Source organism: Vulpes lagopus, chromosome 11 (assembly GCF_018345385.1).
Source record: "Vulpes lagopus strain Blue_001 chromosome 11, ASM1834538v1, whole genome shotgun sequence".
Lineage (NCBI taxonomy): Eukaryota > Metazoa > Chordata > Mammalia > Carnivora > Canidae > Vulpes > Vulpes lagopus.
In genome coordinates, this window is record NC_054834.1 from 74,670,770 (window position 1) to 74,685,071 (window position 14,302).

The 14,302-nt window shown below is 56.6% G+C and overlaps 2 protein-coding genes across 2 annotated transcripts; both read right to left on the reverse strand.

The window, feature by feature from the left end:
* Positions 1–103: 103 nt before the first annotated feature.
* CNIH2 (cornichon family AMPA receptor auxiliary protein 2) lies at positions 104–6,147 on the reverse strand. The gene is made up of 6 exons (XM_041773246.1): positions 5,844–6,147; positions 2,021–2,089; positions 1,560–1,607; positions 1,230–1,342; positions 950–1,093; positions 104–754 (listed from the first exon to the last, which is right to left on the reverse strand). Exons 1-6 carry the CDS (start codon positions 5,922–5,924, stop codon positions 727–729), a joined length of 483 nt encoding a protein of 160 aa, XP_041629180.1. The 5' UTR covers positions 5,925–6,147; the 3' UTR covers positions 104–726.
* Positions 6,148–6,892: 745 nt separating this feature from the next.
* Positions 6,893–14,202, reverse strand: RAB1B (RAB1B, member RAS oncogene family). Its single transcript, XM_041723623.1, has 6 exons — positions 14,057–14,202; positions 12,382–12,454; positions 12,001–12,096; positions 11,794–11,889; positions 8,434–8,565; positions 6,893–8,332 (listed from the first exon to the last, which is right to left on the reverse strand). Exons 1-6 carry the CDS (start codon positions 14,068–14,070, stop codon positions 8,138–8,140), a joined length of 606 nt encoding a protein of 201 aa, XP_041579557.1. The 5' UTR covers positions 14,071–14,202; the 3' UTR covers positions 6,893–8,137.
* Positions 14,203–14,302: the final 100 nt, after the last annotated feature.

Sequence of the window (14,302 nt, forward strand, 5' to 3'; positions counted from 1 at the left end):
TTGAGCCTAGCTGGACTGGGGATTCAGGTGAGGGCTGCCCCTATAGAGACCCTCTGCCCCCATGTGCTCTTCAAGCCTTTCAGGAGCAGAACTGGGGCCCACGTGTTTGCAGTAGTTTATTCATATTTTGTCACAAATGGCCGGGGAAGGGGTGCCGGACTTCTCCAGGCAACATAGAAAATAGGTCCAAGAGACAGGACAGGCTGGGGTGGGGCAAGTGGGGATGGGGAAGGGAGAGGTCTAGAGAGACAGCCTGGGGGAGGGGAGAGGGCAGACTAGGGGTGGGCTGCCCCCCCTGCTGAGCCTGCTCATTCCCGGTGCGGGTACCCCCCCACCTGCAGGGGGTGCCTCAGGGTGAGGGTGCAGGGGGGGGGCGGCCCAGAACTTCCAGGGTCAAGCCCTGCCGCTTTGGCAGGGTCCATGTCTGTCCCCCCACCCAAAGTGGACAAGGCTGGAGGTTCTGCCCCTTCCAAGACTGACTGCCATGCCTGCAGGCTGACAGAGGAGCCCCTACCCCTATTTAGAGCTCTGCCCAGCCCTAGTCCAAGGGGAGGGGGCTCTGAAGGCGGGAGGTCCCGCAGCAGCAGTTTGGAGGGGTGGAGAGGAGGCCGGGGGCACCAGTGCCCCCTCCCTCCCCAGGGCTGAGGCCTCTGTGGCCGAGGGGCAGGGCTGGGGGTGCACAGGCGTCCGGTCCATTCTGGGCTTGCTCCCTGGCCGGCTTCCCCCTTAGAAACTCACCAACGTATAAACCATACTGTGGGAAGATGAGGCAGTGAGCCAAGTCCTTAGTAGGCCCAGCTACCGGCCACCCACCCTGTTATACCCCGGGTTGCCCTCAGTCCTTAAGGGAAAAAGGCAAGAACCTGGGACCCAACCACTCCTGGGATTGGAGGCATGGTACCCAGAGCATCCCTTCCCTGACTTCTGACTGCCACGGGCAGGGCCTCACCTGTACAGGTAATAGAAGAAGGAGAGCAGGTAGAAGGCGAGTTTGCACCAGGACTCCTTCTGGCAGTAGTTGAGGATGTCAGCATTCATGATGGAGACCGCATCATACATGACCTCAGAGCCATCCGCAGGGCGATGGAAGTACCTGGTGGGGTGGGGGGAGGAGGAAGGGAGGGGCTTGAGTGCCCACATCAGAGCTCCACCCCCATCCTGCCCCTGCTCTTCCATCTCACTCCCCGCTGCCAGAAGTGGTAGAAGAGGGGAGATGTGGAGTCTCTCACCTCCAGAGGTGGTAGAAGAGGAGGGGGATGTTGAGGCCCAGGGTCACCCACTCTGCTGCACACAGAAACATCAGACAGAAGAGGCCGTGGATGGAGTATTCTGGGACCACCAGCTGGGGAGGGAGGGTGAGAGGTCAGCTGCCTGGTGCTAGGACAGACCCCAGTGGCAAGGGTACAGAGGGGAGCTGGGATTTGGGAGGTGCTCCCCGTGACCCTCAAGGGATCTTTAGCCTCCCACTCCCTCCCCGTGGCTGACTGGCTTTACTCCGGGTCACAGCGAGTAGGGCTGAGCTGGGTCACGAGCCTCCCGCTACCAGCGCTGACACTGACCTTCCTCAGGAGGCAGCAGATGCGTTCGATGTTTTTTAAACGCTCGCGCTGTAGAGGGAAGAAAAGGCCGCCATGGGGGAGCAGTGGAGCGGGCATTGAAGGCGCCCCGCTGCCCTCCCTGTGTCCCCCGCCGACCCGAGCGTGGCCGCCAGGGGGCGCCAGAGCAGTCTCTGCGGCAAGGAAGCAGCCGCGCCGTCGCCATGGCAACCGTCACCGTGGAGGGACCTTCACCCGCGTCTCCATGGCAACGGCCCAGAGCCTGGCAACGGCCGCCCCGCCAGGAGGAACCCGAGCCCTGAGCCCGCGCCAGGTGTTTTGCTGGGGGCGGGGACAGACAGGAAGGGGCACTGCCCGGTCTCACCACATTCCCCACTTCTCCCCGTCCCCCACTCCGCTTGGCCTGCGACCGATGGAAAGACAGACGGACGGACACACCTCGGCACAGCACATGTATCACTTACTGCCCGCGCTGGGTTCCCCTGGTCGATGGGGTTCTTGAAGTCGGTCCGCAGCTCGTCAAAGGCTATGATCTGGGGGAGGGGCGTGTGCTTCAAGGTTGAGGCAGCAGCTTACGGCCCCCCACCCAAGCTTCTATGGGATAGGAATTCCTACAGGGGTAATGGACCAGTTGGAGCTTACTGCAAAGGTTGAGAAACTGAGGTTGAGGGAGGTGCGGGGCCTAGCCCAAGGTCACACAACAGTCTGCAACGGAATCCTAGTGTGCTTATGCCCAAGTCAAGGCATGTTCACAATGCCTCCATCCAAAACATCCCAAGAGATGGTGTCTTTCTGCCCTGTGTTGACCACTGAGATCCCAGAGGCCTGGGATACAGCCCTTGCTTAGGAGGGCTCCCTTGCTTGGGAGAACTGTGAACTATATTCCAGGGTGATCAGGGCTATGGGAGGCCTGATCCAGCATCCGAGGTGATGGGGAGTAGAGTTCGGGCTGGACTCTGAGTGGGTGTTTGGTGAACAGATGGGGGAAGGGCAGTCCAAGCAGCAGGTACAAAGGCAGAAGGTTTAAGGAACAAGGAATATTCAGGAAGCTGCAGGTTCCATGAGGCCAGAGTGAAAGTGTGAGGTGAGTGGGAAGGGAATGTGAAAGATGGGCTGGAGATACTGTGAGCCTGGACCAGATGTTTGGACTTTAACCCAAAAGTAATGCAGAGCCACTGAGGGCTATAAGGCAGCAGAGTGGGATGATCAGGCTAATGTTTTATGATGGATGGAGCAGGAAGTATACATCAGGTAACAGTCCCAGCCAAGGCATACATGATGCTTATTCTATTCTAGCAGGTTTTATGTTTACTAATTCATTTAATGCTTGCAATAACCTGATGACGTAGGGACTGGTATTATCATATCCGTTTTGCAATAAGGAAACTGAAAGACAAGCTAAGTTACTTGTCCAAGGCCACACAGCTAGTCAGTGGTAAGACAGGATTCTAACCCCTTAGACTCTGGCGTTAAAAATCTTAACCTCTTGATCATGGGCAGGCCAGGCCAGTGAGGAAACTGGGCGGAGGGCGGCAATGTTGATGGTGATCTGCATGAGGAGAGTGGCAGTGAGAGTGGAGAGGTGTGGAGGGATTCCAGAGCTATTTAGAAGCCAGACTCCAATGGGCTTGAATGGCCATAGAGTGGAGGCAGAGGGGCCCAAGTTGCCTATGTGTGTTGGGCATCTGATAGGTAGCAGTGTCCTCACTGGGATGGGGAACTCTTGGGAGGAGCAGGTGTTTGAGAGATAATGAGAGAGATCTGGGTGGGGGCTGGTGGGAGCTGGCATGGAAGGTGGTCTGGAAGAAAAGCCTTCTGAGGTCCCCTCTCTTCAGCACTAACATGAGGATAAGGCACAGAGCCCCCCACCTTCAAGCTTCCCAGACCCCAGACGGCTTAGAGGGAGAGAACATGGGCTTCTTGAGGGAGCCAGGGCCATCTGGAGCAGCACCCCCTCCCCATGGACTTTGGGCAGCCACCTGCCTGCCAGGCACAGCAACAGGGTCCAGCAGGGAGCGGAAGGGTGCCGTCTGTCTGCCCCAGAGCTGGCACCACTAGCAGGCAGCGGGTGTCGTGCCTCCCACCCCTCAGGCTGCCTGGCGCTGACTCAGCCCCCTGGAACAAACAATCCCCCACGATGACAGCTGACAGACGTCACTCACCACTAGGTTGCCTAGCGACCAGTGGGACTGGGCTCAGGGTCTGGGGTGGGAACTGAGGTCCTACCCTGGAAGATTTGGTTCTTACTAATTTGGATTGAGGACCACATGTCCTATGCCTATGCCCACCCCCACTCCCCTTTAGGAGGCCGTGCTCTGGGCACTCTGATGTATATAAAACAAACCCACTTTACCCACAAGGAAACATACTCAAGATGAATGACTTGCTAAGATCACCCAACTAAATACAAGAGTGAACACCATGCTTGACACATAATAGGTGCTCAGTAAATATTCGTTGGGCCCTTCCCACCTGCCTAGGAGCCCCACAAGGGCAGAGCCTGAGTCTTATTCATCCTTGACTCTTCAACAGCTGCCCAGAGCTCAGTTCTTGGGAAGCACCGACACCGGTGTTAGAGGACAGCTCTGAGTAGCTCCTAAGGACAGGGACCCCCAGAGGCACTGTGCAAGGTCTCTGGATGGGGAGAGGCCTGGAAAGGGGCTTCTTGAATTCCAGGAAACTTTCTCCCAGGAGCTGGTTAGCTCAGTGTTCCCAGCCTGTGACCCTCAATTTCTTCCAATCTCCGGGACCCCAGCTCTCCTGCCTCCAGCCCACAGGACTGTCCACTACCCTGGAGTGAGATAGGAGGCTCACAGATATCAAGATGGATAAGGGCCCCAGATATGGGGGCAGAGAAAGAGAAAAAGATAAAGGAGGAGAAAAGGAAAATCAATTAAGAGACCCATGGGGGCAGAAGGGGGGCAAAGCCAGGGAGAGGGCTGGAGATGGGGAGAGGGGAATGTGCTGAAAGGTGCCTGTAGGGACTCATCTCTCACACAGAAGGGGTGCAGTCAGAGTCCAGGGAACCCAGATGTCAAGGAGATAGGCAGCAGTGGGGCTAGGGGGATGGTGAAGGGAGGGATTGGTCAAAAGACAAGGAGGATCATGGGGCAGACAGTGGGTCCCAGGAAGAGAGGAAGTGGGGAGACCAGGAAATAAGCAGGTGAGGTAATGAGAAGGAAGCGAGAGGAAGGAAAGTACAGATTACAGGGAGAGACAGGAGAGGGGTAAGGAAACACCCCTCTGCCCCCCCCCCCCACCCAGAGGGGATGAAGATCAGGAAGGTGTGTCCTGGAGGCAGAAGTAGAGGATGCAGAAATGGATGGACCAGGGCCAACAGAGATGGGCAGTCCTCACAGAGGGGATCCGGGTGGGGGCCAGAACCTCAGGGGGAGGAGGCTGAGGGAGGGCAGTGTGGGGTGGGTGTCAAGGGCCAAACAATGAGCTGGCAGCTAAGTGATACAGTTCTTGGTGAGAGGAAGGGAACCAGGCAGAGGGGGCCACCGAGAAGACCTCAGAGAAAATGAGAGGGACTCTCTCTAAGGAGAGGTGATTAGGATAAAGGATAGGAAATGGACACTGAAAGACCAGGTGTGGAGCCAGGCCAGAGTGAGAGACAGACCAAAGGGGACACAAGACAAAGGAAAAAGTAGGAAGGAAGAGGAGGAAGAATGGGAAGTGGGTAGGAAACTTGATGGTGGGAAGCCCAGGAAGGAGGGGGTAGGGAAGCCCAAGGTGAGCTGATGGTGGGGACTAGGTCTCTGGTGTGCTTAGAGCCATTCGCTGCTGGGTCAGGGAGGTGAGCGAAACGGAAAGGGTTAATGGGCTCTGCGATCCGTAGGTCCTGTAAACAGATGCAGTTGCCATGGCAACTGGCTCCATCACTCAGGCTGGAAAAACCCACAAAGGGGGGGCAAGCAGACAGACAAACTGCCCGACAGACAAACGGGGGCGACTGGATTGGGGGGTGGGTAGGAGGAAAGAAAGCAGCAAGAGCCCCAGAATTCTGCCCCACACCCCAAGGCGGCATGGGGCAGGGGCAGGGGGTCAGGGACCAACTGACATATCCACAGATAGGCGGGGGCGGCGGAGGAAAGGGGCCCCGGGAAGGAAGCCGACGACAGGAGAGGGTGTTCATGGGGGCGAGCAGAAGCTGACCGAAGGGGGATTGCGGAGAGGAGGCTCCAAGTTTCCCCAGGCCCTGAGCCCATCTGCCCGGCCCCCTCCCGCTCTGTGTGCCCGCGGTCCCCCACCCCGCCCCCAGCCCCAGCCCCAGCCCGGCCTTACGTGCCAGATGACAAAGAAGATGAGGGAGGCGCACAGCACCAGGGTGAGCATGTAGCAGAACGCGGCGAAGGTGAACGCCATGGCCCCCGTGCCGGGCGGCGGCCCGGGGGGCGCCAGCGCGTGGCCCGGGCGCAAGGGGACGCCCCCCGGTTCGCGTTTAGGGCCGGCCGGGCATGGCCCGCAGGCCTCGGGGGACGCGGGCGGCGCGGCCGGGACCGGGGCCGCGGGGCCGTGGGGCGCGCGGGGCGCGGGCCGGTGGGCTCGGGGGGCGCGTCCGCTGCCGGCTGCCCGGGCCGCGATTGCTCATCCTGCGATCCCTCGCCCGCGGCTCCCTCGCTCTCCAGCCCGCGAAGCCGGCGGGGCGGAGCCGGGGGCGGGGCCGCCGTGCGAACCGCCTCAGGCGGGGCTGGGTTTCTGTGCGCCCCTTCGCTGGCACCGCCGGGCCCGAGCGCCACCCCCGCCCCAACCTCAGGGACACGTAGGCATGGACTTACATCCTGAACATGTGCCCGCCCCCGCCCCCCGCGTCACACGAGTTCGGTCCACTCGAAAGAGCACACACACCCCCCTACCCTAACATACTGTATTGTGCACACCGACCTGGGAGGCCAGGCTGAGGTCCTAAGTGGGAGGAACTTGGCACTGTCCAAGGGGGCAGAGAGAGACACTTGGCTTGAACCCAGGGCAAAGCTGGGAGAGGGCTGAAGGGAATGAGGGCCTGGTCTGATGGTGCATGTCTGCAGCCTAAGCCCACAGTCTGGACAGATGTGGGCCGGTGTGGGTGTTGACAGAGCCTCACCAGGTACCCGCAGCTGATGGCCACCCGCCTCCCTTTCTGCCAAAACCGTGCTGGGCCCGTGGGGACACACCACAGAAGCAAAAGAAGGCAGCACTCTTGGCTTTAGGAAGTGGGTCAAGGACTTTCAACAGCAACCCTAGGACACACAGTCCAAGCCAGGACCCCTGTACAGCCACCAATCCCAGGGCCCCAGTTCCATTCCCCCAACCCAAGGCAGCTCCCACCACAGACCACACTCAACCACCACAACTTCCTTGCAAAAACCCTCGGCTCACCCGAGGGCCAGTGGAAATTTATTTTTTGTCCTTTGTCTTTCCCCAAGTGGCTTTTCCTTGCAAAATGCCTGACATGACACCAGAGGGGAACCTGGGAGTGAGGGGCACCCCAGGGACTTAAATACAAGCTGGAGGGCAGGGCACAGGTGGGACAGTCGAGAGACAGCACAAGGGACACGGCTTCTCAGGTAGAGACCAAAGGTTTGTTTTTCTGCAGGAAGAAGCTATGCCAGAGGGCATGGGGCTAGGATCCTGGGTGGGAGGGGGTGAGGGGAGAGGCCCCCAACCCTGGATTTGCACCCACATTCCCCAGAAGAGAAGTAGTGACAGGGCATGAGGACCTGCCCTCATAGGCTCCAAACAGAAGGAAGAGAATAAGCCAGATGTGCTGACTCAGGGAAAGGGAAGAGGTGCTGGCAGAGTGAGGGTTAAGGCTGATGCCCGGCCTCTGGCACAGTGGGCCTTCCGCCTCTGCCTGCCTTGGGGACAAAGGGGCACGGTGGGCAGGCAGCACATGGGCCTGGCTCTGGCAGGGCAGGGGGTGGCAGGAGCAGGCTCCCTCTGGGCTCAAGACACAGGCCCAGCATGGCTGCCCGCCCACCTGCTCTAGATGTGCTCAGACCCCACCGCAGCTGGACGGCTGGAGCTGTGAGTATGGAAGGAGCAGGGAGGAGAGGCAGGGAGGAGAGGAAAGGGTGGGCTGCTGGGCCCCTATGGCCCCCATGCCCTTCCTGAGGTCCAGCCCAGGGCCCTGGATCCTGGGTCCTGGATCCCCTGGTCCCATTCCTGGCCCCCGATGCTGACTGCAGCCAGGGACTATAGAGGCCAGGGAGGCTCCCAGCTCTTGGGGAAGGGGTGGGGTGGAGAAGGAAAAGGATGAGAGAAACCCACTGCAGCATACATGGGGGGCAAGGGAGGGAAAGAGGAGCCCTCATCCCAAAGAAAGGTGTGTGGTGGGGTATCTTTTAAAGTTACCTAGAGGCAGCAGCAGAGCAAGCCCACCTCCCCACCCCAGCCAAAGGTCCTGGGTGTCCTCCCTTGGGGACCTTGACAAAACCAGGGCTCAGGGCAGCAGGCAGATGGGCCAGAGGGAGATGGGGAGCCCAGGACACCCCAAAGCCACAGACTCAAATGCCCCAGGAGAGGGAGGCACCTCCTGTCCCCTCCAGGAGCATCATCTGGAGAGGGTGCCCCCTCCTGTCCCACCCCAGGTGCCCCTCCTAGCAACAGCCACCACCAGCCGGCTTCACAGGGGTGCTGTCGATCTTGAGGTTGGGCCGCTCACCCCCTGAGGCTGCCCCAGGCCCCATCCGCTTCTTGATCTCAGCAGCCATGGTCATGAATGCCTGCTCAACATTGGTAGCATTCTTGGCACTTGTCTCCAGGAAGGGGATGCCCAGAGAATCTGCGAACTCCTGATGAGGGAAAAAGAGAAAAGAGGGAAATGTGGGAAAGGAGGGGTGAGGGGCAGCAGATCCCAGCCTGCCCTGGGGGGCCTGACCCAGGCCCCACTCACCTTGGCTGTGGTGTTGTCCACTACCTTCTTGGTGGTAAGGTCGCTCTTATTGCCTACCAGGAGTTTATTGACGTTCTCACTGGCATAGCGGTCAATCTCCTGTAGCCACTGCTTCACGTTGGCATAGGATTCCTAGAGAAGCCAGAATCACAAGTTATTTTGCTCCCAACTCCCACCCCTATTCAAGGCCAGGAGAACAGGGGGTTCTGAAGGGGGTTTGCCTGGGCTCCCGAGAGAGACAAGAGCCCTGAGCTCAGGGACCCAGAGGAAGATCTCTCTCTCCTCCAGGCTTAGATCTCCTCTCTGGCCCACTCCATCTGAGACCCCCAAAGCCAAACCTGGCATGGCACCAGCTGTCTGCCAACAGCCCCAACAGCTAAACAGCCTAGGCCTAAGGGCCAGCCAACTCTGCTTCCTGCAGCTAGTCTCCCCCTGAGACACAGAAAAGGCTGAAAACACGTGGGGAGCAAATGACAACAGGATAGAGGCCAGAGAGAAGACAGAAATGGAGGGGAACAGGTTAGCAAGAATCACAACACTCCCACAGTGGCCTTAAAACCCCTGTAAGGTCTGAAGTCTTGCAGCCCAATAGTAAGTGTGTAGGATCTTTACAGAGAAGACCCTGCCCTATGAGGGAGACATGTATCCTAGGAACAGAAAGAGACATTTGTCCTGCTTCTGGCACCAATAGTCTGCTCGCTCAGACCAGCTCTCCCAAAAGCTGGCCATTCCCTAACCCCTACCCTTGGCTCGTAGATAAAAACAGAACTTTTAGGAACACGATTAAGCTAGAGCCACACTTTCCCATCTCAGGAGTCAGAGGTTAGTGATATCCAACTGGGTTCAAATGTACACCTCCCGCCATGCTCCAAGCTGGGCCCTGTGCATAAAGAAGGAAAAATGCTTAGGTCCTGCCTTGAGGCACTCAGGGGACAGTGGAGGACTAGACCAGGACACACATACATGGCAAGACAAGGTGATGAGTGCTGCAAGGGTAGATGTCAGGAGTTGCCAGAGCTCCAAGACCATCTCTGTCTGGGGAGACTATGGCTTACCTACGTCAAAGGGACAAACTGGCCTTGTGTGGAAGTGGAGGGATGAGAAATGTACAAAAAGAGATGACATATACCAGGTCAAGGATCAGGATGGTGCTGCCTCTGGGGAGCAGGGAGAAGCTTAAGGCTGCTAGGACACAGGCCCCGAGCAGGAGGAGGGGGAAAAGAGGCACACTAGATGATGGAAGGTCCTAGCCTGGCTAATCTGGACAACCAGGAGCCGATGAAGCTTTCTCAAGGGAGCTGCATAAGCACACCTGTGTTCTGGGAAGACAGTTTGGACAGGAATGTAGAGGCCAGATCAGACTGGCAAGAATGGTGACCAACTGGGAGGTGGCTGGAATAATCTAGGGAAGAGATGTGCACCAAGCCAGAGAGTGAAGCAAGGAAGAGCACAGGATTTAGAGTCAAAGCATTCCGGGTAAGCCCCACCTCTGCCATGTACTGTGTGACCCTAGATTTGTCACTTAACTTCTCTGAGCTTTAGCTTCCTCATTTTGATAAAACAGTAGCTCCCAGGGGGGCTGTTATTCACATGAGATAATGAACGCAGGCCTGTCTTATAACAGGTGCTTAATTAGCAAGAGAGGTGTCATACTCATCACTGCTATTGTTACAAGGGAATGGACCTGAGAGAGAAGATGGGGCGGGGAGAACAGAGAAGAGGGATGGAGGAGGGAAGAGTTTTCTGGTTAGGCCAACAGAAACTCTGTTACAAAGATGGGGATGCAGAAGCCAGTTTAGGGAAAGTGGGTGAGGCCAGGGCTGGACATGCTGAGCTCTGATGATGATCTGAAGCTCAGGAGAGGTTGGCAAGGGCCAGGGAAGGGTAAGTTACCTAACACCTACCTAAGCATATTTCATCTGGAAAACAGGGACCCCAGCACAGTTCACTGGGTGATACCATGCAGGTTAGAATTCCCAAAGTGCCAGCAAGGTAGAACACAGAGATAGCTGTTTAAACAGGAATCACAGAATGTAAGACAGAAGCCAAACCATAAAGTGGCCAGACCCATGCAGGGGGAGTCAGGAAGCACAAGATGGGGGTAGGGCAGGGCATGTGTGTGTGTGTGTGTATGTGTGTGTGTGAGATGGTGGTAGTATAGAGCAAACCAGTAAAAAGTCACTGAAAAGAAAAGCTAATGTAGCAAGAGGTAGGAGAGCTGGATATAGTAAATTTTCCAAGGAGAGGGAGGAGAATGGAGGTAAAAGTCATGAGAGGTCAATCAGGGGAAGATCTGAAATGAGGTCATAGAACTTGGCAGCTAGAGGTCCTTGGTGACCTCCGAGTAGAGCACGGTCCACCCACAGCTTGTTGTCCAGAAGGCACCCTAAGTTCCTGGTGAGCCCAAGAGCCCAGATGCCCCTCAGAGCAGGAACTCCTCCAGGCCCAGGGCTGATGTAAGCACTTCCATGTCCCCAGGGCCTGGCCCCCACAAAGCCACAAGGTTTAGTAGAAAGAACAAAGCAGGTACAATCAGCAGACTTAGATTTTCTGTCTCTGCCACTTAACTAGCTGCACTGCCCCAAGCAAGTCTCCTTATCACTCTGATCCATTTCTTCATCTGTAAAATGGGAAGCTACTGCAGACTTCTTTAGAGTGTTAAGAGACCATGCATGACCAAAAAAAAAAAAAAAAAAAAAAAAAAAAAAGACCATGACAAGTTCTATAAACCTTAAGGTACAGTGGGACTATTTCACCCTGTTAATACCTCCACTGCTGCCAGTGACACATGACTAATGCTGCCACAGCAAACACAGGGCTCCTACCTCTGCTCGCAATGCACCCAGAGTGCAGAGCTGCCTCACCTCTTTTGTCTAAAGCCCTCCTATTGCTTCTCCATAGTGTCTTCACCCAGGAAGCCATAAGCCCAGCACAGCAACCGATTAGCTGACTAAACCCTTACAAAATGTAGGTGCCTATAAAGTCTAGAATAAGGTGGCAAGTTTAGCCAGGAGGCGTAAGGCCTGCTTCTGCCAATGGCTGGGAGCAGGGCCTCAGGAGGATGCACTTCTGTAGCTGTTTCCCTCGTGAAATGAGTCCAACTACAGTCTTCCTTCCAGGCAGCATCCAGAAGACAGGATGGGAAGAGTAAAAAGAAATAAGAACCAGAGACCTGGGGTGCCTGGCTGGCTCAGTCAGTAGAGCATGTGATTCTTGATCTCAGGTTGTGAGTTCAACCCCTATGTTGGGTAAGCAGATTACTTAAAAAAATAAAATCCTAAGGAAAAAAAAAACAAAACAAAAACGAACCAAAGACCCAAAGCTGAGAAGGCAAAGCTGGAGATGTGACCCCAGGAGTACCTGGTCGGTGACATCATACACCACAATGATGCCATGAGCCCCCCGGTAGTAGCTGGAAGTGATGGTCCGGAACCGCTCCTGACCAGCTGTGTCCCACTATAAGACAATAAGAAAGAAGTGCAGGTCAGCTCTGAGCTACTTGCCCAGAGCCCTTCCCTTCCCAAGGTGGCTACCTCTGCACCAGGGACTGAGAAGAGCGACACTCACGATCTGAAGTTTGATGGTTTTGCCATCCAGCTCAATGGTTCGGATCTTGAAGTCCACCCCAATGGTGCTGATGTAGCTCTCTGTGTATGTGTCATCCTGGAAAAGCAGGGAGCAATGAAATGGCCTAGGTGAACAAGCCCAAAACCCATTTGGAAAATCTCCCTCCAGGACCCTGCCCCAGCCAAGTTTGTAACTGCTAAGCCCTCATTCTCAGCACCCCAACCTGTCAGCCCTGTGTCTTTGCTCAGAGATGCTACGGGAGGTTCTGTAACTTCATCCTTGGTTCCGAGGTCTTGGACCTACTGTGCTCTGTGTTGCCCCCTCTCCCTCCTGCCACCAGCCAGGACCCCAGGTGGATGGTATGGGAGGCTCCTTACTCACAGCAAACCGCAGAAGCAGGCATGACTTGCCCACGCCCGAATCACCAATCAAAAGCAGCTTAAACAGGTAGTCACTAGAGAGAAAGGATGGGAAGATATGAAGGAAGGCAGGGAGCCCACCAGCCATGTCATCTGCCATTACAACTATGGTCTTCTCTCATGCTGTGAGACTTGCCTTGATTTAGAGTATTAAAGCACTCACAAGATCCTTTCACAAGTCCTGGGAAGGGGAAGGCTGACACCTCTCCCCATATTACAGCTGGCCCAAAGGGCTGAGTCTGAATTTCCACTTTATAGACAAGAAAGCTGAGGCAGAGAGGGATACGACTTGCCAAGGATCACAATCCTTAGGAGAAAAAGCTGAATGTCCTACCCTGACACTTGACAGGCTCCGTGGTCTCTGGGCCAGTAGAGGGTAGTAAGGGTCCAGCCTAGAACTCGTTAAGTGAATATCTATGTGAAGAGCCTGGTATGAAGCCTCTAAGAAGAGGTAGTCAACCAGTAGCAATGACGACAGTTAAAGTAAGTACTGAGTTCCTACTCTGTGCCTGGTCCAGTGCTAACTACTGCAAATGCATCATCTCACTTATGCCTCACATCAGCCCTATGAAATGGATGGTGTTCCTTCTAACTAATGAGGAAACCAGAGGTCAGAAGAGGGAAGTGACTTGCTCTAAGTTACACAGCTGTTAACTTTAAGACTGGAAACCAGGTTCAGACTCCCAAAGTCTCTGTGACAGCCTGTTAGTTCCCTTCTGTGTCCCTTATAATCCAGCTCTGAGCTTTACCCTTACCTAAGGAAATCTGAGGCCTGGATCTGGAGGAGAAAAAGGAAGTGATAGAAGAGGAAGAAGACAACTGACACTTGGGGAAAACTGTCAATGAGAAGTCTGGGGCAGAGATATGGGCCACCTATCCGCAGGGGGAGTGACCAAGAAGTGAGGAGAGTCTGAGGTACAGAGAATCCCACTGGAATGGGAGAAACAAATGCCATATTCATCTAAACTTCATCAACAGCGTGACGGCGAAGGTAAGGGGTGTGACGGTGGCGCTGGGGGCCTGCGCAAAGGTGAGGAGAGGGCGGGAAGGGACTGGTTTCCAGGAGCGGCAGGACGGCTAGACGGAGGCAAGGGGTGAAGCTGTAGCCCCGGAGAGGAGGACCCACGGGAGAGCGACCCGGAGCGGCGCCTCGGGGCCTGCCGCGTCCGACCAGCCCCAGGAACCGGATTCCAGGAGAACGGGAAAAATAGAAAGATTTACTGTCAGACCTAAAAGGCCCGAGGCTGGACGGGCTCCAAAACGCCGGGACCGTCGTCAGCACCCAGACTGCCAGTGCAAGCAGCAGGTGGGGAAACTGAGGCCTGGAGAGACCGAGGCTGCGGGTTCACCTGACCAATAAGGCCTGTTAGGGACCGGTGCTTCGGGCTCCAAGTAGTGCCCCTTGGGGTCGCAGTGTCTGGGTCCCGGGTGCAAGAACTCGGGGTACCGAGCCGGGGTCCTGGGGCCCCCAGGGGGAGGGGCAGGACCCGGATGTGAGGGGGGGGGGGTCAGCGGAAGAGGGACCCGGATGTGGGGGCGCCGCTGAGTCCTGACCCAGGCCGGACAACCCCGGTAAGCGTACAGCCCCGTACTCAGGATCGAGGCTGCGCCGGACGGCGCGGGCGGGGCTCACTCACTATTCGGGGTTCATGGCGGCGGCGGTGGCCCGCTCGGTCGCTCCCAGTCAGCTCTGCTCCGCCTCCCGTTTCAAGATGGTGGCCGCTCCGCCCCAGAGGCCCCGCCCGCGACACGCAGGCGCAAACATTCCCGACTGGGGCCTTGCCGCATTGCTTCTTGGAACTTGTAGTCTCCTTACTTTGCCCAACTCTCTCCCGGTTGCGCAGGCGTAAACTGAGGCCGCGTCTCCTAGCCCACGCCCCATC

Coding starts and splice junctions, on each gene's coding strand:
- CNIH2 (XM_041773246.1), bottom strand. CDS start 5,924: ATGGCGTTCACCTTCGCCGCGTTCTGCTACATGCTCACCCTGGTGCTG. Junction 2,090..5,843: donor TCTTCTTTGTCATCTGGCAC/GTAAGGCCGGGC, acceptor CCCCTCCCCCAG/ATCATAGCCTTTGACGAGCT. Junction 1,094..1,229: donor CTCTTCTACCACCTCTGGAG/GTGAGAGACTCC, acceptor CCACCCCACCAG/GTACTTCCATCGCCCTGCGG.
- RAB1B (XM_041723623.1), bottom strand. Junction 11,890..12,000: donor AAACCATCAAACTTCAGATC/GTGAGTGTCGCT, acceptor ATTGTCTTATAG/TGGGACACAGCTGGTCAGGA. Junction 8,566..11,793: donor TGTATGATGTCACCGACCAG/GTACTCCTGGGG, acceptor TGGCTTCTCTAG/GAATCCTATGCCAACGTGAA.